The 21,628-nt window shown below is 40.8% G+C and overlaps 9 protein-coding genes across 11 annotated transcripts; 5 read left to right on the top strand and 4 right to left on the bottom strand.

Moving 5' to 3' along the window:
* The first annotated feature begins 119 nt into the window (after positions 1-119).
* On the top strand, positions 120-1,004 carry LOC108650768 (protein G12). Its single transcript, XM_018100044.3, has one exon. The coding sequence runs from the start codon at positions 124-126 to the stop codon at positions 901-903; it is 780 nt and encodes a 259-aa protein (XP_017955533.1). The 5' UTR covers positions 120-123; the 3' UTR covers positions 904-1,004.
* Positions 196-3,700, bottom strand: LOC108650783 (uncharacterized). The gene is made up of 3 exons (XM_018100062.3): positions 3,568-3,700; positions 1,736-1,934; positions 196-1,669 (listed from the first exon to the last, which is right to left on the bottom strand). Exons 2-3 carry the CDS (start codon positions 1,922-1,924, stop codon positions 1,496-1,498), a joined length of 363 nt encoding a protein of 120 aa, XP_017955551.1. The 5' UTR covers positions 1,925-1,934; positions 3,568-3,700; the 3' UTR covers positions 196-1,495.
* On the bottom strand, positions 1,966-3,695 carry LOC108650757 (tRNA (guanine(37)-N(1))-methyltransferase). Its single transcript, XM_018100033.3, has 2 exons — positions 3,568-3,695; positions 1,966-3,505 (listed from the first exon to the last, which is right to left on the bottom strand). Exon 2 carries the CDS (start codon positions 3,417-3,419, stop codon positions 2,004-2,006), a length of 1,416 nt encoding a protein of 471 aa, XP_017955522.1. The 5' UTR covers positions 3,420-3,505; positions 3,568-3,695; the 3' UTR covers positions 1,966-2,003.
* On the top strand, positions 3,629-5,127 carry Tsen54 (tRNA splicing endonuclease subunit 54). Its single transcript, XM_018100034.3, has 4 exons — positions 3,629-3,756; positions 3,807-3,922; positions 3,985-4,172; positions 4,238-5,127. The coding sequence occupies exons 1-4, from the start codon at positions 3,701-3,703 to the stop codon at positions 5,048-5,050; spliced, it is 1,173 nt and encodes a 390-aa protein (XP_017955523.1). The 5' UTR covers positions 3,629-3,700; the 3' UTR covers positions 5,051-5,127.
* Positions 5,128-5,149: 22 nt separating this feature from the next.
* LOC108650778 (adenylate kinase 1) lies at positions 5,150-6,065 on the top strand. The gene is made up of 4 exons (XM_018100058.3): positions 5,150-5,262; positions 5,317-5,436; positions 5,489-5,631; positions 5,691-6,065. Exons 1-4 carry the CDS (start codon positions 5,260-5,262, stop codon positions 5,989-5,991), a joined length of 567 nt encoding a protein of 188 aa, XP_017955547.1. The 5' UTR covers positions 5,150-5,259; the 3' UTR covers positions 5,992-6,065.
* An 81-nt stretch (positions 6,066-6,146) lies between these two features.
* On the top strand, positions 6,147-11,089 carry Ak1 (Adenylate kinase 1). Of its 3 annotated transcripts, none has more exons than XM_018100052.3 (5): positions 6,203-6,452; positions 9,754-9,837; positions 10,126-10,248; positions 10,311-10,688; positions 10,753-11,089. In XM_018100052.3, exons 1-5 carry the CDS (start codon positions 6,450-6,452, stop codon positions 10,849-10,851), a joined length of 687 nt encoding a protein of 228 aa, XP_017955541.1. In that variant the 5' UTR covers positions 6,203-6,449; the 3' UTR covers positions 10,852-11,089. The 3 variants fall into 3 exon arrangements, with proteins under 3 accessions (XP_017955542.1, XP_017955541.1, XP_089116526.1); XM_089260400.1 differs by lacking the exon at positions 6,203-6,452 and adding an exon at positions 9,616-9,666; XM_018100053.3 differs by lacking the exon at positions 9,754-9,837 and having other exon boundaries at positions 6,147-6,452.
* Positions 11,090-12,826: 1,737 nt separating this feature from the next.
* On the bottom strand, positions 12,827-14,891 carry LOC108650761 (brachyurin). The gene has a single exon (XM_018100038.3). It carries the CDS (start codon positions 14,058-14,060, stop codon positions 13,128-13,130), a length of 933 nt encoding a protein of 310 aa, XP_017955527.1. The 5' UTR covers positions 14,061-14,891; the 3' UTR covers positions 12,827-13,127.
* Positions 14,892-18,005: 3,114 nt separating this feature from the next.
* On the top strand, positions 18,006-19,325 carry thoc6 (THO complex subunit 6). The gene is made up of 2 exons (XM_018100036.3): positions 18,006-18,207; positions 18,262-19,325. The coding sequence occupies exons 1-2, from the start codon at positions 18,095-18,097 to the stop codon at positions 19,202-19,204; spliced, it is 1,056 nt and encodes a 351-aa protein (XP_017955525.1). The 5' UTR covers positions 18,006-18,094; the 3' UTR covers positions 19,205-19,325.
* ZC3H3 (Zinc finger CCCH domain-containing protein 3) lies at positions 19,298-21,578 on the bottom strand. The gene is made up of 4 exons (XM_018100032.3): positions 20,755-21,578; positions 20,149-20,685; positions 19,894-20,089; positions 19,298-19,838 (listed from the first exon to the last, which is right to left on the bottom strand). Exons 1-4 carry the CDS (start codon positions 21,429-21,431, stop codon positions 19,440-19,442), a joined length of 1,809 nt encoding a protein of 602 aa, XP_017955521.1. The 5' UTR covers positions 21,432-21,578; the 3' UTR covers positions 19,298-19,439.
* Positions 21,579-21,628: the final 50 nt, after the last annotated feature.

Below are 21,628 nucleotides of genomic sequence, written 5' to 3'. Positions count from 1 at the left end.
ATCGTTCGGTATGTCAACAGCAGCAGCAGCAGCAGCAGCAGCAGCCGGTGCTGCGACAAAATTCATGGAATATTCTTTGGGCTTATCTGATCTATGTAAATAGATATTTGGCATAAAAGGGAAATGCTGAAGTGGCCAGAAGCACATTCCTTCCTCGATATTCCCAGCATGTCTGCCACATACGCCTGGATGCTCGTGCTCTGCTTGGGCTTTGCTCTGGGCAACGCTGCTATAATACAAGGTCAGGAGACCGCGGTCGGACCACCGCCAGATCTGGCTCAGGATCTAACGGATGTCTATGGCCAAATACAGCTGAAGCCCATGCAGAAGCTGTTTGTGCGCTACCTGCTGAACGATGGACAGTTCCAGGCCTTCGTGCGCATCTTGAACAGCAATGCGGGCTTCACGGCCTACTGGCGCCTGCTGGCGCAGCCGGAGGTGCTGCTGTTCCGGCAGTGGGTGGATCAACAGCTGTTGGCTTCCTCGGGCAAGTTCGAGCTGGAACCAGTGGAAGTGTGCACCTCACTGGTGAATCGCTATCCGTACCTATCGGGCACCGTCTTTGGCTGGCAGGGATTCCTCAATGAGCTGGAAATGTATTTCCCACTTTATGCCATCAACGCCCAAGTGCAGCTCAAGGTGCAGCAGGGCGGCATCTTCGCGCAATTCTATCAGCGATTGAGCGCCCTGAAGGCAGTCTACGAGCGCTGGCTGGCCACACCCATCACCCAGACGGTGCTTAGCCAGCTCCAAGCCGAGGGCATTGACACTGACCAGCTGGACACAATTGTGCGGGATCTATTTGGCTGGCAAGTAACCAATACAACGGCCGCTACACTCAGGCCCACGCCAACTGTTCCAGATGGCGCTGTGATGATGCCTGGAGCTCCACTGGTCATTTAATGCCTAGTATAGAGGCTAAACCCCTGCTCGGGTCGAGCTTGGCTAAATATGGTAAATGGTGTACTTATTTATATATAAAAATATATATGAGCAACTATTTAGCAACTGAATCTTTTATTGGTCTAAATTGTAAACGAAAACATTTCAAACAATAATTCGCTAATAGAATAAGTGTAAAATGAGTTGGAGTGACTGGAAGTCCAATAGGAAAAGGAGGCGAACAGACAGTGCTAACCTTTTTATGGGTCCAATCAGAAAATTGATTCAAGACAATTACTTACACATACATAGATATAATTGTAGAGTAAATACAATTTCAACTTATCTAGGTGCTATAAAAACGGCTTCTATAAAAGTTGCATTACTAACTTGACCTGCTATGATTCATATAAGACCAATTGTTCCAGCTTAAATAAGTTTTCTCAATATCTATTCGAACTGAATTATAGAACATGCAGCCACAGCTGAACAGTCTAAACGAACACTTTTATCTATATTTTTTTTATATATGTACATAGATATATGTATGTATGTGTATAATCCTTTGAACTAACATTATTAACAAATAGCATTTATTGACTTGAATGCTATTTTAGAACTTAAGCTTGCCCAGCGTATCGGAGACTTTGCTGGAATTGGCCGCAGGTTTCTTTTTGTTTTTGATAGGCGTGGCCGCCGGCTTGGGCTTCTTAACGACCATATCCTTGTGGAGCACCTTTAGTGTTTCATCCACCTTCTCCTGCTTGGCCTTAACAGTCTCCTTGAGCTGAGAAAAGTGAAGCAGTTAAAGGTCTGGGAATCATGGTAGATCTGAATGACTCGCTTGGCTCACCTGCTTGAGCTTGCCCTTCACTTCCTTGGGCTTCTTTTTGCCCTTGTTGTTGGTCACCTTGAAGACGTTTTTGGCCTTCTTGGATTTATTTAGTGCAGGCTTGGCAGATGCTTTGCCAGCAGCTGCACCTCCGCCCGCTCCCGCTCCCGCTCCCGCTCCCTTCTTGGCATTGGCCTTGTTGCGACCCATGACGATGTGGCTGTAAATACAACAGAAGAGACACGAATCCATTTTTATAGAAACTTCATAAACTTTATTTTTAGCTTAGTCAAACACATTTAACTTTTGTGGCAGCCACATCGAGCTCCTCATTTGTTTCATCTGTGGAACAGGGTCGCTTGCCCAGCAGCTGCTTGGGCGTGGTTAAGAGCGCTCGGGTTAGTTTAAAGGAAACTCTATACATGTCCTTGTTGGGCGCTACATTGCGAACAAAGCTTATTCCCTGCAGCTCGTCACCCAATGTTGCACCCAGATTACTTTCCACCAGCTGCTGCACCAGTGCCTTGGTATTTTCTCCCTTGGCAAAGGAATAGACATGTACTAGTGGATAGTTGGCTTCCTCTGGTACCTCCTCCGGCGTATATAAGCCTCGAAACGTATCCAGAAATTCCACAGCCATTGCTGGCAGATTCATGGTTACATGAATTTTATAGGGCTCAGCTGTAGCTGGGGTGCGCCAACGCTCTAGCAAATCCTCTCGCAGCTCCTTTAGGATAAACTCTCGCCCATCCTTATTAAACATTTTGATATGTGCCAAGCACTTGTTGCGCTTGGCATTGTGCTGCAGCCATTGATAGCTGACGGGATTCAGGTCATTGGCCAGCACCTTGCAATGCTTCTTGGCCGCTGGCACACTAAAGGGACCAACACCAGCGAACACGTCGTAGAGCACATCATTAGGCTTTAGCATGTTGACAATCCTCTCGTGCTCTGTAGACAAACGTGGATTCCAATAGACCTTGGAGAAGTCAAACTCAAAAGGCACGCCGTTCTCTTTGGTCTCTACCTGGTAGTCTGGCTCACCGCAAATCAGCTCTAGCTGAAAATTGCGATAGGTATTGTCAATGGAGGCCGCCTTGTTGACCACGGTGCGACAATTGGGCAGCTTATCGCGCAGCACCTCACCGATGAGCTGTTTGTAGGGAAGCAGGTGATCACGCAGATTCAAGTGGACTATGTGCCCAATCCGCGAAAAGGAAGAGAGTCCCTCTTCGTTCTCTGGCAGCACACTCTTCAATATCTCATTGGCGCTCCAGTTTTCGTAGGTCAACTCGAGATCTGCATGACTGAAATTCTCCTGCGTCACCTGCTGTTGCTCCAGCTCGGCGGTGGGTAAGGACTCCCAATTCTTAACAGGTAGTGGATGCAACAGTATTTCACGTTGATTCTCCACGGCTCGTACTGGGTGCAGATGCTCCATTTTAAGTAGCAGCTTCTTAACCAACGGAATCACACGCTGCACCTGAGATTCGGGCACTCGTAGTCGGGGGATTTGCACATGTTTTTGAAAGTCCGCGCGCTGCAGCTCACGCATGCCACGTACTGAGGCAGGCGGCGACAGCAATGTGCACTCCATGTTGCGGTAATAATGGCGTAAACGTTTGCTTATTAACAGCAAATTTACGATTTTGGTAAGGGGTGGGGGCCTGGTGACCACGGAAAACATTAACAAAAAAACGTGCATGCAATCAATGCAGTCTCTTAGAATTGGTTTTACACGTTTGAAAATTGTTACAGATTATGGCATCCAGCAACAATTAACCAATATAGCTTCAGTAAACACAAATAAACGTTCAGTTTATGTTAATAACACAATTTTCTTCGAAAATTACCTTATTTCTCAGATATTATAAAGCCAGCGAAAACAAATGAACTGGATGTTAGTTCCACGATGAACTCGTTCCACTCTTACTTTTGCAATTGGTCTGGCAGCGCCGCAGTTAACAGCTGTTTGTGGCTAGCAAAATGAGCGGCGCGCAAGAAAACACAATTGAAATTTATCCCAAAACGCGATATTTAAGGTGAGTACTGAATTAAGTATATAAGAACTACATGTTAAAAGTGTCTATAGTGCTTCAGAGCTTGTAGCACAGCGGCATCCTGAAGTTGAATCACCAAGAAACGGGCTTAAGCGCACCAACACTGAAGACAGTGCAGAGGAAACTGAGGAGTTAAAAAATGCCTACGGTGAAACTTGTTTTTTGTTTAGTAAATATTTAAAAAATAAACATCGGGCGTTGTTATTACAGCTAATTTGCGGATGCAATTATCTGCTCGGCGTATTGAGCGCCATTCAGGCCGTGCTATAGCCATATGGCGCGACGATCAACAGGCTGCCGAAGTCGTGCGTAAAGATGGAAAGTTTGAGAGTTTTGGCTACAGTCAACAAGGGAAGCTCTATTTGGAATATTACGAGGCTTTATTTCTGCTGGAATTAGTGTGTATATTTGCATCATATTAGATGATAATATTTGCTAAACATATTATCTATTATCACAACAGAACCGCCTTCAATTAGAGTACTGTGGAATGATTGTCTCCATCGAACAGGCCTACGTCTTGTTGCTTGGTGAGGAGGCTAGTGAAAAGTATAACAACTATTTGGTCTATTCGGCTTTGTCACGCGCTGGTTATATAGTTGTCAGGCATCAGGAAGGGTATCGAGCAGCGTCTAGTGACGTAGTTACTAGAGATGACTGTATTTGGGCTCTGTTGGATGCTTCTTTAAGTAATAAGCCTGTTCCCCTTCACATCAAAGTCTCCCAATTTTACAACGCTACGTTCGAGCGAATGGTGCAGCTCAAGCAGCAAATAAAAAATCAAAGCACAGAAGCAACCACTGACGAGATCAGCATAAATAATGAGGTTAACGCCTTTAAGTTTGACACACGCAAGCGTAGAGCGCAATCAGAACCAGCTGAGGAGCTAGCTAGCAAAAGGGCAAGTACAACAGGGAGAAGTCTTATAGATGACCTGAAAGATGAGGAAAGCTACAGGAAATTTCAACAAACTTTCGAAAAATTGGATATAGTGCGGCTGCACAGCGTGGATTACAACTGCGATGTAGACTCGACAATCCGCACCTTTAAGATCACCTTTGATTTGCATCTTCATAACGAAGGCTTCCGGAGAAGTTCTCCAAAGACACCCACCTTCAGCGTGATTATTCTACAGCACGACGAACCATTTCCCACCCACATCGAGATGCTCCACTGCCAACGCCAGCAGATGCGAGCAGATGAGCGAGCGCCGCTGCTCGTCATATCCGTAAGCGAATCGAAACACATACAAGCGTTTCTTTATTATATCAGTTAATAATTGCTCCTATAAATGTATTTTGTATAACCATATGGAAAATAATAATTGCTATTTTATATGCGTGTCCATAAAAAGCTCTTTAATTATTTAGTTGACGTGCGTAGTTAAAAACTATTCAATCAGAAAATTGTCATCATTGTTTAGGCACTCTCAAAATTGTTAAATTTTTTTTATTTTTAATACGGAAATTGTTATTTTTTTTAACTATGGTAAAGTTAATGTTAAGCTATAATTAGACCGCTTATTAACATTTGAATACACAGAATGTGCCAATTGTTTGGGTTATGGGTGGACCCAGCAGCGGTAAGACTACGCTCGCTCAAAGTATTGTGGAGAAGTATGGATATAAGCACGTGGATATCAATGCCCTTATAGAACATGAGGCAAGTGCTAAAGGCAATCGATAATCTATACTTAACATAGAATCTGTCGCAGATTGAGACCAACACGCCTAAGGGCAAAGAATTCGCTGAGGTAGTCAATAATGGTCAATTGGTGCCGTTAGCTGAGGTCATGCCGTTAGTGGAACAGCAACTAATGAGTAATAAATCGGGACTTCGAGGCTTTGTCATAGATGGGTAACTATGCAGTAGACAGTGTCGAAAGTTGTCCTGTACAGCCTGCGATATTTCTTCAGCTATCCTACAAACCAAGCGGATGCCGCTGTTTTGGAGCAGCAAGTTGGTACTCCAGATTTGGTAATTGCCCTGAGTGTGGGGCAGGAGACGATAGACACGCGCCGATCTTCACTGAATGCACGAGCTAGCATTACGGCCCAGGCATATATGAAAAATGTGAAGCCAGTGCTGGATCGGTATGCCGAAAAGACGATGCAGATCGATGGCGATCGCGATGCTAATGAAGTCTTTGAGGATGTGAAGCCCAACATGGAGATAATCAACAAAAACCATGGCCCAAAAATCTCTATTGGCCGTTAAGTGATATAGAAATTATGGCGCTGACAAATTAATCAAAAATTATAGTTTAAAATTAAAAGGTTAAGTATAACAGATTTTTTTTTTTTTTTTACTTTTCATATACAATTGTATATGTTTATGTATGCACCATAGTGCGCGATAAGCAGAACTAAAAAAAAACGAAAAGCTCGTATAGCAAAGCTGCATGGCATTAGCTTCTCGAAACCGTTAGCGAAAGCTTTGCGCTCAGTCGCTCCCGACACACGCTGCATTAAGGGTGGAAATTCGACAAAACGGAAAAGACGCGACCAAGCGAATCAAACCAAAGCAATAGCAAAACAAAATCTGTGCGAATTAACAGCAACAACACGCCTACATAAGCAGCGCGACTCTCTAACGAAAAGCATTTCGCGATTTATTTAACAACAACAACAGCACAAGGCCCACAGCAGCGTCGCATATACCTCGTATACATCGTCATGGTAAGTCGGTGTGAGTGCGTGCCAGTGTATGTGTGTGTGTGTTTGTGTGTACTAGTTTACTTCTCTAAAAACAATTTATGGCTTTCCCAATCGTGTGTGATTTGCGATACCAGAAGCAAAACAAACGGAGGCGAATTGTTGTTATAGAGATTAGTATAGTGCAATCCTCGGTTCGATTGACCTTCGAACCTTCCACTGAAAGCTCTGACTGCATTCCCACACACTTGACCTTGTGCTCACATACATACATATACATACAAATGCTCGTATAGCTCACCAATTGCAAACAAACATTTGCAAGCAAATAAACTTTCCTATGCACCGACTTTTTTCCCGTTTTTGTTTGAGCTTGCGCGTCAGCTGTTCGGCTATAAATAACAGAACCGAACACAACAAAACAGATGAATACCGGTAACCAGAGTGCCTGTGAAATTCCCACAACAACAACTGCACAAGAAACAGCCATAAAAACAAACAAGAAGAAAACAGTTAGGCACATAGAGAACCGAAGACTGAATACTCTTGCGGCTAGAGCGAGATAGACTGAGTTTTTTAGCGTAGCAAAATGTGATATTGAAATAATGGTATATAAGTATATAAGTGTATATAAGTGTGTATGATATACAAAATTAGACGTGTGGCAAAGTCAAATGTTATATTCAAATCATTTTTTATAAAATATAGTATATAAAGAAACTATATTTATAAACTATTAGGTGTGCGCAGTCTATATAATGATGCGATCGACGTGACGCAGCTATGAAAAGTCTTAGCATGATTATAGCTTAAAATCTGACAGACTGAGGATAGACATTTTCATATGAACTCGATTCTTGATAGTACATTCTGATTCTGAATAGTATATAAATACATACATATATACATATATAACAATATTTATAACAAAATCAAACGATCGCCACTGTTGGTTAGGGCATACAAATAACTGAGCCACAAATTAACGTATCAAATGACAATAAAAAAAGAAGAAGAAGCTGAAGAAACAAAACACAATTTCACATTCCAAGCCAAGTCGAGTTTCATGACGTCAAGTCCAAAAATTTGCATAAATCGCACGACAGGTGGAGCTGGTCCCAGGAATTTCTGGCTGGGCTTGATTCATTAGCGAGCGCTGTGCCTCGAAATGTGTTTATTGAAGAACTACGATTGAATTAGTCGAGTCATCCGGGCTTTTATGAGTCGATCGATGGCGTCTCCATGCCGGACTCTTGGCATTAGTTTGTTAGCAAAGCTGGCTTTGATTTTAAATATTGTTTAAGCATCGGCGACGACACAAAGTCGCGACGCATGGAATTTTTGCAAGCAAAACAAAAACAAACTTAGTGAAGCCATAATAAAAATTCCTTCAGTTCCGTTTGGGAGCTATGAAATAAAATAAAAAGTTAAATAGTTGAGAACCTGAACAACTGTTTCGTCAAATATTTACAATGCATCGCGTGCCAAAGAAAACGTTCGATATATCCTTGTAAATGTCATTCATAGGTCACTGAACCAAATCCAAATCGAAATCTGAACGAGTTACGTAAATGCCATGCCATTGAAAAATCATCATTAACATCATCATTATGATTTTCCCACACCTAACTGAAAAAAGAAATATGTGAAAATATGTGAAAAGACGTGAAAAGAACTCGTGCGAGCTTAAGAGAGCGAGGTCCAAATTTATGCGCCACGAAATACAAAAGTTGAAATATTTATATATATATATGAGGAAAAACAACCTGCACATTATCAACTAGAGCAAGAAGAACTTGAAATTCATTCATATTGTTGTTTTCATTTATATACATATATTATACATAAAATTTTTGTTAAATTCTAAGAGAAATTTGTTGAAAAGGTGAGACAATGCGGAACAGTCGAAGCGTTTAACAAGGGGAGGTTATTCTATATTATATGGGATATATACAGAAAACAGAGCAGTAGCAATGATATATGTATATAAATATACAGGCTATACACCCACATAAAACTACATAAACAGCGGCAGCAGTAAAACTTAATTATATTTGTTTATCAATTTTGATTTGTTTGGTTTAATCTGAACAATAAACGGATATATAAAACAAGTGCTATATAAAGTCGATGAGTTATACGCTCTATGGGGCGCTAATTGAACCGCTAACTAGGTGGTATACATATATGTATATGTAAATACATATAATAGATCCAAACTCGCACAGCATCCAACAAACTCAAACCCTCTCACTCTTACTCAATTATACAGTTATGTGCGTTCAAGATCAATGTCAATTTGTAAACACACGCAATACACATGATATATATGTTCTATATAGATATATACAACTATTATATATATATATATAGAGAGAGAGAGAGAATAATTGTATATATAGCGCATTTTGAAGGCTGTACTAATTGTGTATATTTCAAAGTTGGCGTCAAACAATTTTGTTTGATTATGCTCGCTCAACGAGCAGACTGGCGTATATGTGGCTTTGTAAAATTAGAGAATTTATATATTAAATATGTGTATACACATATAGGCATATTGAATGAAGTGTTCCCTCTCTAGATAAAGCTCTTTAAATATCATTTTGTTCCTTTTTTAATAAATTTAGCGAGTATTATGCAGTTGTTTGCGGTTGGCCATTGGCGCTTTGCCAATATAATTAATAACTATATTTTAACAATAGCTCTGACTTAATCACACTCAAGTAGATGCAATATATATTCTGTTTGCGCCATTTAATAAATGAGATAATTTTTATCACTAGCCATATAACACAAACCCTTGTTCCAGATTTCCAGTCTATATGGCTAGTGATTTTATCGACTTCTATATAATTTATTATATAGTTTAAATAGTACACATTGCATTTGCTTTATACATTGTCATTATAGTTATTTAGTATTGATTTATGGCCCATAGTCAGATAGATTTACAGAGTATAACATATTAAGTTTAAATTTAAAAATATATAAAAAAGTCGTTTGTATTTAGAATTTGCATAATAAATTCGTAATAGATGTATTTGTTTAAATAATAAATAATTAAATCAAGTAATAAATTGTATAGTATCCGAATTTTCAATACACTCCCACTATATTCAGTTTAGGTTTAGCTTTCTATAACTCTCTCAAAATTTTCTTATGTATTTAAAAATATCGTAATTGCAAATTTTAAAATTGCAAAATGAAAGTTGTAAGATTTCAACTTGTCATTGGCAACGTAAGAGAATAAATAAAATAATAAATGCATTTGATTACGTATACGCAACATGTGCCCCTTTTTCTCACATTACCTATTCGTGTGTAGTTGTTTATGTGTCACCAAATGGCCATGAAGAAGGAGGCCCAAGACAAACAGAAAGCGGAGCAACGGCGTAAGGCCCAGTCCGTCGTAAGTAGCCCCACAACATATAGACACCAATTGTATACATATATTACGATATCTATATTGATGTATATCGCATGCGATGTGGCGGCTGATTAAATAGAGAATACAAAATAAAACCCTAAAAAATGAAAACCAATTCTAAATCAAAGATAATGTTCTTGAAACTCTGCTCGAACTAACTCGACTAAGGCTTTCGTCCGACCAGTGTACACTAACTTGGCTAATTGCAATTGCTCGCCGTTGGCTCTCTGTGTCCTACTAATCAATCCCGCTTTTGCTGCTCTCTTACAGTCTGATATACCCATCATTTGGATTCTGGGCGGCCCCGGCTGCGGCAAAGGCACCCAATGTGCCAAGATCGTGGAGAAATACGGTTTCACACACTTGAGCAGCGGCGATTTGCTCAGGGAGGAGGTGAGTTGGGGTAGCCAGGGGCAACTTGGGATTTCTATGCTAATAACTCTCTATTTTCTCAGGTCGCCTCTGGCTCCGACAAGGGCCGCGAGCTGCAGGAGCTGATGGTCAGCGGCGCTTTGGTGCCCAATGCGCAGGTCCTTTCGCTGCTGAATGCAGCCATTACCCGGGCCAAGGGCGCCTCGAAGGGCTTCTTGATCGATGGCTATCCACGCGAGAAGAACCAGGGCATTGAGTTCGAGGCACAAATCGCGCCCGCCGATCTGGCCATCTACTTCGACTGCTCGGAGGAGACGATGCTCAAGCGCATCCTGGCACGCGCCGCCGCTGCCACAGAGAAGCGCGCCGACGACAACGAGGCGACCATTCGCTCCCGCTTGCAGACCTTCAAGCGCAACACGAGCGACATCCTCGCACTCTATGAGGAGAAGACGCTGACGGTAAGCAGATCACTCTCTGACTATACCCACATATATTCCCTCTACATATGCTGTTCCTTTGCAGATCAATGCTGAGCGCGATGTGGAGGACATTTTCATGGAGGTCGTGGAGGCCATCGACTGTGTGCTGCAGAAGAAGGAGCGAGAGTCCAAAATTTGTTAACCCAGTGCACAAGAGAGACTTTTCTAGCACAACAATTTGCACCAATGAAAGCTACGCACCAGAATATCTATATATGTATATGTATACACCTAGCTATATGTATATCGATTTGTTACCTGCTTATGCCAGGCGAAGAGCTTTAACTGCTTTAAACTATGATATATACCAAAAACAAACCAAAAGCAATCCAAATTCTAAGTACTTTACACAATAAAAATTATATGTAAAAAAATTAAAATTATTTTGAAAGTATTTTTCATTTAACTCAACTTTTATATAACAATTGAACTTTTTACTATCATTAATTAATAAAATGCAAATGTGTTTGGTTTCTTTTTTTTTAAGTTCGAATCACGTTTTTACTAATTTGCTAGTTATATGTAAGTTTTAATAGAGAACTCAAGGGCACTCTCGATATACACATGCATCTGTAGTAGAAAACATCACAATTCAATTACCTTGACTTGTGAACAGTTCCCCACGTGCTACTTGACAAACATAAAGAAAATAACCAGTTTTTTAATAACTGAAACTAAAGCTAAAACTAAAACAAGGTATATCATTTATAAACGTAGAGCTGCAGCTGTTCCAGTTGAGCTCTTAAAGGATATGTCACAAATGACTAATCAGCTCAAGTTAAGCTGGCAGCCGATTGACATCAATTGATAAATCAATGAGTACGTCATCTCCAAAATAAATCCCGATACAGTTCTAGCATGGAATTCGACTGGCATAATTTATGACAGCGCACATAAATAAATTCACATATAAACAAAACTGAAAGTCTGTTTGAGTTTGTTGTTCTCGGCCAGCGGAATGGAATGGAATCATCATCATCATCCGGCTGTTTTATCACGGAACTGCGTCATCTCTGAGTTGAAGTGGGCACAACTGGAGTGGACTTTGAAGTTCTGGCTGAAGATCTTTCAATGAACAACTCGACTGTCGAGTGCTAGGCAAACAAACGAACTCTATGTAAAACAGTGTGTATCAAAAGCCACATAAAAATAAAACGTTATGTAAAGCTCGCGCGAATTAAACAGTTAGCTGGAGAAATTATCGTATAGGCAACGTAAAAGCTTATTTTCTTCTTATCTCCAGTGATCGCTGATCTTGTGGGAATTCCGTTTGCTTCAAATCAGCATGACGAAAATAAACAAGCAAGAGTTTGCTGGTTGGGTATACCTGACTACAAAATACGCTGAGCTTAGTTGATATGAATTGGATTAGCATTCATATTACTTTCACTGCGATTTACCATAATTAGTTACGTGATTATGATGTTCACCAAGCGCTGCCACACGTCCGCTCTGCAGCAAATCAGGAACTCAACTAAAGGAACACAGCTGCAGGCTTGCACTTTTATAGCTGATGATATAACGCCTACCAGAAGGCTCTCACTTTTATAACTGATGTCGTTCAAGCGCCCTTTGCTAATTTAGCTCTTATGCTCATCTACAAGCACTCACTTTTATAGCAAACGACGACCCTCTTATGCTCGTCGTTTTATAGCTGAAACAAAGTCACTCAAGTTCCCTTTGCGAATTTAGTTCTTTTGCTCACCAGCAGGCTCGCTGTTTTATGGCGGGCTCCGTTTGTCTAGTTCTTTTGCTCGCTCTTTTATAGAAAAAGAGGCCCGCCATTTTATGGCAATTAAAATGTCGCTCAAGTCGCGCTGTTAAGTTATTTCTGCTCCATTGAAACTGTAAGTGAGTACATTTGGAGTAATTTGAGTAAAGAGAACAGAATGCATTGGATGCATTGAATATGTATTTGCATAGAGTAATTAATTGAGCATATTTGACATTTAGACTGAGCAATAGAAATTGAAAGAGAACAAAGCTGCTTGCAGCGTGTAGTTACATAAATTAATTTAGTCTTTATGAGAAATGTGTCTCTTCTCTCTGCTACATTATATAGCACAAAACCAATATACCCTCTTTGACGTAAAACAGGTAAAAATTAATACAAAAAGGTGATTTTTTTTTTGTTATTGTTTAAAATGTTTTCAACCTTTTTTATTTTCATAGCAACTTTGTGTTTGTTGCTTTCTTTTTTTTTAGAGGGAAGTTTGCGTTGATCGTGGATCGACGACTTTTGACTTATAATTAGAATAAATAATAGATATTTAAATAGTTATATACTAAAACAAATTCATGCCACAATTTGGAAATTAGCTAAGTGAGAATTGGAGTATTTACAAAATATCACACGTTCTATAAAGCTAGACGATTCAGTCAAAGTTCTGCTCTTCACTGGCCACAGGGCACAGAGTTCTAGACGAGATTGTCATCCCGATATAAGTGATGCTGCTGCTGTGGATGCTGTGAATGCTGATGCTGTTGCTGTTGTTGCTGTTGCTGTTGCTGCTGCTTCTTTTGCTGCTGCTGCTGCTGCTGTTTGTGACTGCCAATTTTGCTCTCAATCCAGTCCAGGTAGTAGGTGACCCGCGTGAAGCCGCCGGGCACGGTGGTGCGCTCGCAGCCGCCGCCAGCCTCGCCGTCAGCTGGGCCAAAGCTCGTGATGCCCACCAGCGTGTGGGTGCCCTTGAGGACCAGCGGGCCACCCGAGTCGCCGGTGCAGACTGTCTCGTCCTTCAATCCCTTCGCACAGAGCACACCCGAGGTGACGACATCGTACTCCTCGGCGCACTCCGCATTGGAGATCACCTTCAGCTCGGTGTACTGCATGGCATCCGAGTTGGACATCTCGACTATGGCACCCCAGCCGCTGGCCACCACGCTTCTGCCCGTGAACTGGTCCGCATGCTGTCTGCTGGGCAGAGCAGCGGGCCGAATGCGCGACGTGAAGACCACGTCCTGTGGCAGCTTGACCAGGGCGATGTCATTGGCCGCCGTCTCCGGATTGAAGCGTTCATGGACGATAAACTTATTCGTGCGCAGCACGAGGCCATTCAGCTGCTCGGTGGCTTCCACGCTGCGGGTGCCCAGGTACACATCGAAGTGGGTGACGCCCATGGTGCAGTGGCCGGCCGTGAGTACCCAGCGATTGTCCAGCAGCGTGCCGCCGCAGAGGATGCGCTTGCGCCACAGCTGCTTGCCGATGAGCATCACTTGGTAGGGAAACTTTTCAATGTTGCCGAACTTGGCCTGGCCAATGGCATAGCCAGAGCTGCTGTCCAGCTGGCACATGATAAACAGGCTGACAATCAACGCACTCGCACTCAATGTTTCTTTGCTCAATTCCATTTTACTGTTGTCTCACTTTGTTGTTATTTGTTGCTTTTGTTGTTGTTCTTTCAGTTCTTTTTCTTGTCACTAGCACGCGTCGTATACGTAATATGATTCACGATTTGCTTCTGCACGCTTCGAGCGCTCGTCTCAGTTTGAATTCATTCTGACGATGTCGTGATATTTTATATGTGATATTAGAAGACAACAACAACAGCAAAATCAGCTTGTTTTTTTCGCCTTTTAGTGTTTTTGCTTTTTGTTATTTTGTTTTTGCCGGTTAACTGTCTGGGCCGCTCTTTGCGCCGCTGACTGATCAGATCACAGCTGAAATCTGTGCTCTCATCTCCGTCTCCGTCTCTCTCGCAATCTCGCACTCTCTCTTTCCCTGGCTTGTATAATCGTGATGACGTTGTCGTCCTCTGCGAAGCGGTAGCTGCTTGTTATGACAACAAACAAGTTGTCAGAATCTTGTTTTTTTTTATTGTTTTAAATCGTTGTCATATCAGAGCAGAGCTTTTATCTCTTAGCCCTAGGTTCAAGTATTTTCCTGTTTGAACCAAATCCCAACGGGGGTTTGCCTGAAGAAATGCGTAAGTTTCCAGGAAAATATACAATTAAAGAAGACAGAGATAGAGAGAGTAAAGAAGAGCTAGAGAGAGAGAGAGAGAGAGAGAGAGAGAGAGAGAGAGAGAGAGCTAGAGGCTAGACAACGGAACAGGTCTTACAGCTGTTGCCAGCCTAACCACAGCGTTTCGTGACAAATTTAGCTTTAATTATGCGAAATTTGGAATTCTTTAAAAAAGATTTTATGTACAGAAATATGACAGTTGGGTTTGTTTTTGTTTTGAATACATCTCTGTCTCTCTTTTTCCCTGTGCTGTTGCGCATTTTTTTCTTGATAAAAAAGCCATGGGGACTCCGTTTAATATTATTACTTTTTGTTCAGCTTTTTATTATTATTAATTTACGTCTCAGGCTGAGTCGAAGCTAATTTCGTTTGCAACTTTCATACGAATTTAAGTGGAATTCAAAGATGAATCAATATTTGGTTTTATAAACAAATAAATACGTATGTAAATTAAGTTCTAGTTTTTTCTTATTTTTTTGTTTGTTTTGTGTTTTCTGTGATTTTTCAGTTTTCCAGTTTGTTGCTTAGCTGCGCAGATTGATAAAAAAATAAATAAATAAATAAATATATAACAACAAAAATAAACAATAAAGACTGAATGCAATAATTAAACTGAAATGGAAGTTAATTAATTTGGCGCCGACTTGGAATGTTGTTAATGAAAGGCGTCGACGTCTATCGCATTAATTAAATGTACTAAATAAACAAATAATATACATATATAAAATAAATAGACAAATGCGATACAAAAATGTAACTGGCATTTTTCGTACGTACGAAAATCCCCTTTAATTAATTCACCCCTAAGCTGAGCAGGGGAGAGAGAGTTCAATTCCAACTAGTACTGTATAAGTGGGTAATTATTATTATTAAAATTATTATTCTATACAAAATATCTATCCAGTTGCAACTGTATTTAATATGTATTTATCTAGTGTTCTTTTTTTTAAAGAGAGAAATTTTGTTTAGGTAATATTATTATTATATGTGAGAATATAAAACAGCCAGACAAGGTTCCAGGGCATCTGATCGTCAAGCACTTCAGACCTAAGCACACTGTATTGTTTTATTTTATTAAATTTGCATAAAATTGTTTGACGATGCGAGCATTAATAAATATTCAAAGTAAATACTAAGAAACAAATTAGAAAATATGCAAAATACTCTTGGTCTAGCTCTGGTTCTAGCCTAGAATCCAGTATTTAACATTTCACTTCCCGTTCTTTAGAAACAGCCGCCAATTTGTTTTATTGGCACATCATAAAAGCTTAACCACATACATATGTATGTATATATGTATGTACATATCTCTTTATATATATCTTTTGATTCAGAGACATTATTCATTTTCGGCGCATTAAACTGGTTGATCGAGCTGCAATAAAAATATTTACATTCAGATCTTAACGAATTAAACCAATTTAAATGCCTTAACTGATGCAAAATTCCACAGACAGAAGCCAAAAAGATTTATTCGAAATGTCGCTTTTAAATTGTATGTAAATATATGCAAATCTCTTGCCAGGGAAACACCCAACAGAAATTTGTTTACAGTTTCTTTTTTATATGATTATTATATATTTATTACTGTACTTTTGTTGTTGTCAACGGTCGATGGCTGGCGCCTTACATGTTGTTTACCTTGCCGGAGAAAGTAGTTGGCCTTGACAGCCAACATTTTTTGGAAATACCAAAACAAGCCATAGAAAAGGTAGATGCACCCCAAAAATTCCTGGCTCGCAGCTCTCTCAGACTTGGCTCAGAACTCTAATGGCATTGAAGGTGCATTCACCCCGCCGCTTCGATTGCAATTAATTTTGCCAGCCAACCACGCCCACAACAAATGAGCCGAACAAATCGAATGTTGACGTCAGCCCAAAGCCACTGATTTAATATTTGATATAAGCTAACTAATTAAAGAAATGAAATGCGAAATAAATAAATATGTACAAATGTGAATGCGTAGAACCAGTAGTCGGCAGTGATAGCAATTTAGCTCAGCGCTGTTCCATGCTCGATGTTCGCTCGCTTAAATGCTTTCTAGAAGAAACAAAACACAAGCAACAACTTACATAGAATGCTTAAACTGAAACTAGATCCGGTTGGATTAGTTTCAGTTCATGCTCGAAACTAACAATTCTAAACAAAACAGCAACAAAATAGAGAGAAAAAATTAGAGAAAGAAGAAAGAAAGAGCAACAAACAAGGCGAAAGAAATCTAAACAGCTTGGGAATTCCCATAACACAAAACCATATTATTAATAACAAAAAAAGTAAAATACTGGGCCAATAGCCAATAACAAACTCCCATGACGATCCGCTTTACAGATTATTTACTTTATCATTAGTCAAAACTGATCGGGCCTCAAGGCAAAGAAATTGATTGGCGCCAGACGGCTGCATTTTTTTTTTTGCTTCGCTCTTTTTTGTTTAGCGTCTGGTAATTCCCAAGACGTGCGAATTCGTTCCTTCATTTTTTTTTTTCAAAGAAAGTCGTTAAAACAAATAATTTTAATTAATTTGCTAGACGATTTTAATTTTGATTTAATTTTAAATAAATTTGATTTAAATGCGTAAAAACTTGTTTATTTTTTTGTTTCTTAAGTTCTAGAAAACCGCATCTACGCTTGAATAACGCACAAATTTTATATAGTTTATTTTACGCCTTTTGTGGAATGCTTTGTGTAAGCTTTTTGTTCTCGTTTATTTGATTTTTGTGTGAGTCGGCACTTTGGCGCCACTTAAATTGACATCGATAATTAATTATCTATCGCAATGAATATGTAAATTCAAATTTGCATTTAAATTAGAGCTGTCAAAATACTGGAGTCGACAGCCAACTCTTGTTGAAAAAAAAACACAATTTGTGGTCTCTAAAACTAAAAAATAGGCGATCAAATTATTCGGTTTGTAAACAAAAACCAGATGAGGAAAATTCTGAACAGACAAATGAATAAAATGCAAGAGCGTTCATTAAATCATTAGCACAAATGTGTTGCCTTGTCTTGTTTACAAAACAATACTTATAATGTAAAATAAAGAAACTTCCTCCAGCAGCTCAGGTTTCGAATGTCACTGAACTTAGTTTAAAACAAAAACGCATATTTTCGGAAACTGGATTTTGAAATTTATGGTAAAAAACCAAAAATCATACTGTAAATGCAACAATTGTAAACATATCTGCCCATTTCATATTTATTACTTGTCAAGTGCAACGACATACAATAAGCACTTATTGTTATTAAACTTAAAATATTAATTTAAATGTACTAAAAAAAAAAATTCGCAAGGCTGCCACCTTTTGAACATATCGATATTGGCAAAACCATGATAGCTATCGATACGGGTGTACTCGATTATCAAAAACAGCCGGCGTAAACAACGCGTCTTGGACTGTATTGTTAAGAATATATCAGTCAAAATGAAAGAAATAGATTTAAAACGTACATATAACAATGTTGTATCTCAAGCTATATCAACGTCACAAAAGTTCCTATTTGCTGGCAACCTGTTTGGCGATATTTTCGTTCTAAGGTAAATTGTTTGAAATAAAAGCATAGTTCTTTGATAAAAGTAATTTGCTTGCAGTTTAAATGAATTGAATAAAACAAATGAAGAGCCTCCGAAAAAGCTGAAAACATTTCCCCAGGGAAGCGATGTGCACATAAATTGTCTTGCCTTTCATCGCGATTTTCTAATTGTTGGCGCCATTGGACTCATTTATGGAATTCAGTGGAATGAGGAAGAGGAAACATTGAGCACAAAGCGTGCCTGGGAAATCAAAATACCCATGCAAGTGGATGCTGTAGAGGTGCCAGATGTCAATTCCTTTTGGCTATGCACTGAAACGGATTCATTGTATGCTGGCTGCGGCGACGGCGTCGTCTATAAAATCGACCTGGAAGATGGACGCATTCAGCGCGAATATCGCGGACACACGGACTATGTGCACTGCGTTGTCGGCCACCCGGATGGGCGGATCTACTCGAGTGGCGAGGATGGCACTGTGCATTTCTGGTCGGACAAGCAAAAGGAGCCAACCGCAATTTTAGAGCCGCACAAGAATCCGCAACTACTGCGTCCAGATTGGGGCAAATGGATTGGCGCTGTGTCCGTCAATAATGACTGGCTGGTCTGTGGTGGTGGTCCACGGCCGGCCATCTGGCATTTGCGCTCAATGGAATGCACGCGCACATTTGATTACCCTGGTCGCGTGCATGTCTGTGAGTTTGTAGACGACTCAGTGCTTATCGGTGGAGAGCATAATCATGTGCAGTTCTATACGCTCAATGGAGCGTTGCAGGCCAACATTCCCGTCGAGCACACAGCCAGCTACTCGTCCGTGTGGCAAACAAATCCCTTCAACTTCATGTCCATATCTGGATACAGCAACAAGTTGCACATACTGAAGGACTTTCGCTTTCTGGACAGCAAAATCGAGTTATACGGAAATGTGCAGGCCGACGAAGTGGAAAACGAGAAGCAAGACGATAATGATGACGACGATGATGGCGAGGACGATTGGTTCTAGCTAAATACCTTGAGCATCTCTCTAAGTGTAAAATACATATTTAAAATACGACACATTTTCTGTTTTGTGACGGATAAATGCCACATTCAAATGTTTTCTTTTGAAAATAGCGTGAACTTTATTAGATTTGTTTTTTAACCTAAGCACTAAGGAAATTAAAATGTATGCCAACTTAATTATATACTTAAAAGAATTAATTTGTACCTGAAACAGTTGTCCAAGGCAGTCATCTGGTTCACTGCTCGCTGCCACCCAAGGGTATAAACGCGGGCAGTTGGCCCAGTTTCGGCCTTTTACGCAATCCACTGCTGCTGGGCGAGGCCTCTTCATCCAAATCAGCCTCAACTTCCTGCTCATCATCCTCCTGCGGACTGGCTGCCTCTACCTGAAACTTATCATTTTCACAAACAAAATAGCGTGAGCTACCGGGCAATTCCTCTGCTGCAGCGTCAGCAATAGCTGGAACAGATTGCACATTAGATTTGGTTTTAAGTTTAGTTTTGGATTTAGGTGTAGATCGCACTGCAGATAGTTTGGGCTGCTGTTTCATTTGCTTGCAGTAGACGCAGTTGGTCAGCTCGCACTTGCCGTGACGCGCATATTCCGGACAGACAAACTCATGTCGCATATTGCACTTGAAATTTGATAAGAGTTAATAAGAATCGATTGGAAAGTAGAGCACAACTTACATCAGCGGCACGCGCACAGTAGCCACGCAGAAAGTCAATGCATATCTCGGCTTTACGGCTCAATTTCTTATGCAGATATGGGCAATCCTCACGCACACAGACACCCCGTAAGAAGTAACGACACACAGGCATCTTTTCCAGCGTCACGTTATGCGAGAGCAGACAGTCCTTCTTGGTGCACTCACCTCGCAGAAAGCTACAAGAAAAGCATGAGCAGGAGTTCAAGTTCATGTCGATAGAGCTAATTGTACTTACTTTGGACAGATGGCAACCTGTCGCTTGTCGTGCAGTCGTCGACACTTGCCTCGACTGTAAGCCGCACACTTGCCCAGCCTTTGATATATAGCACATGGCACATTTGTCTTCACAAGCGAGCGATTCAGCACCTGAAGACTACGCTGTTTGGCGGTCATCAAATGGGCTCGGAACACATGATTTGTGGTGCGTATGAAAACATTTTGTGCTTTCGGCGAGGAGACATAAGTCAATCCTCCAATGTCGATGCGCCGACGCAAGCTCTTATTAACGATCACTGGCGAGCTGTGTGCAGACACACGGGTCAAACGGCAGCCAGAGGGATCCAGGACGAATTTGGTGCCACGCACAAACAACGTGCGACCAATCGAGCTAGTTACCTTCTGCTGCTGAGCTGGCACAGACTTTTTCGCTGAGGCATTGGCATCTAGTTTGGTCAGCTTATTCTTGGCTGTCTTCTTGTACATCACGCCATGTATGCTCACCATGCTGAGCGATTTGTTTACGTTGGGCTTTAGCGTATTCAATTTCTTTAAGCTGCGAGTAGAGTAGAGTTGGTTAGCAGAACTACTTCAAGAGACTGATGAAGCTATCTTAAAAACATACCTCAATTTTTTGCCAGCGATCGCATCATTAGTGCGTCTCAGTGCGTAGCGAGCCACAAATTCTTTAGTTCTACGTTTCTTCACCAAGGGCGTGCTGCTGTGAGCAGTTAGGGAAATGGCACGCACTAGCTTGTATTTGGTACGCTTGGCAGCAGTTACAACTGTAGTTGTGGGCTTGGCAGTTGTAGCCACAGTTGGTTTTACTAAGACTGCACTTTGTCTAACAAGTTTTCGTTTGGTTATGCTAACTAGAGGTGGTTGTACACGTCGCTGAATGGGTGGGGTTTTTAAAGGCTGCTTGCGCACCAGGCAAGTGCTTGCTTTGCTTATGATTTTCGCGGGAGGCGGTGGCGTCAATTCGACAGCAACAGTTTGTTGCTGATAATACGTAACATGCTGTTGTTGTTGTTGTAGTATCTGTTGCTGCTGTTGCTGTATTTGCTGCTGCTGCAGTTGCTCTTGCTGAAGCTGCTGCATCTGCTGAAGCTGATATTCACGTTGCCGCTGCAGAAAATACGGATTTATATGTATGGCTGGTCGCTCCCATGCTTCTAGCGCATGACTCTGTCGGCCTTGAGGCAGCAGCGCACTCGTCACTTGACTATGAAAATTCGGATTTATATACACTTTTCGTCCCACGGGTGGAATGTTCTCTTCGGCACTTATGTGTGGCAGCATATTAGGGTGTTTTTCTTATCACAATTTGTAAGCAAGTTCTAGTTTTTTTAAGATGACTTGAATTGCGTGGCTGAGTGTAAATATGTATGTTTTCGTATTATCTTTTCATCAACTTTTATAACAAAGACATCGTCATCGCAGCTACGTAACTATCGTTACACCTCGATATTAACTACGTACTTGTGTGAATGGCTAAA

The sequence above is a fragment of the Drosophila navojoa genome, chromosome 4 (assembly GCF_054131105.1).
Source record: "Drosophila navojoa isolate 15081-1374.11 chromosome 4, UAZ_NAV_1.0, whole genome shotgun sequence".
In the NCBI taxonomy this organism is placed as follows: Eukaryota; Metazoa; Arthropoda; class Insecta; order Diptera; family Drosophilidae; genus Drosophila; species Drosophila navojoa.
Note: the sequence above shows the minus strand (reverse complement) of the source record. Positions and strands in the feature narration are given on the sequence as shown.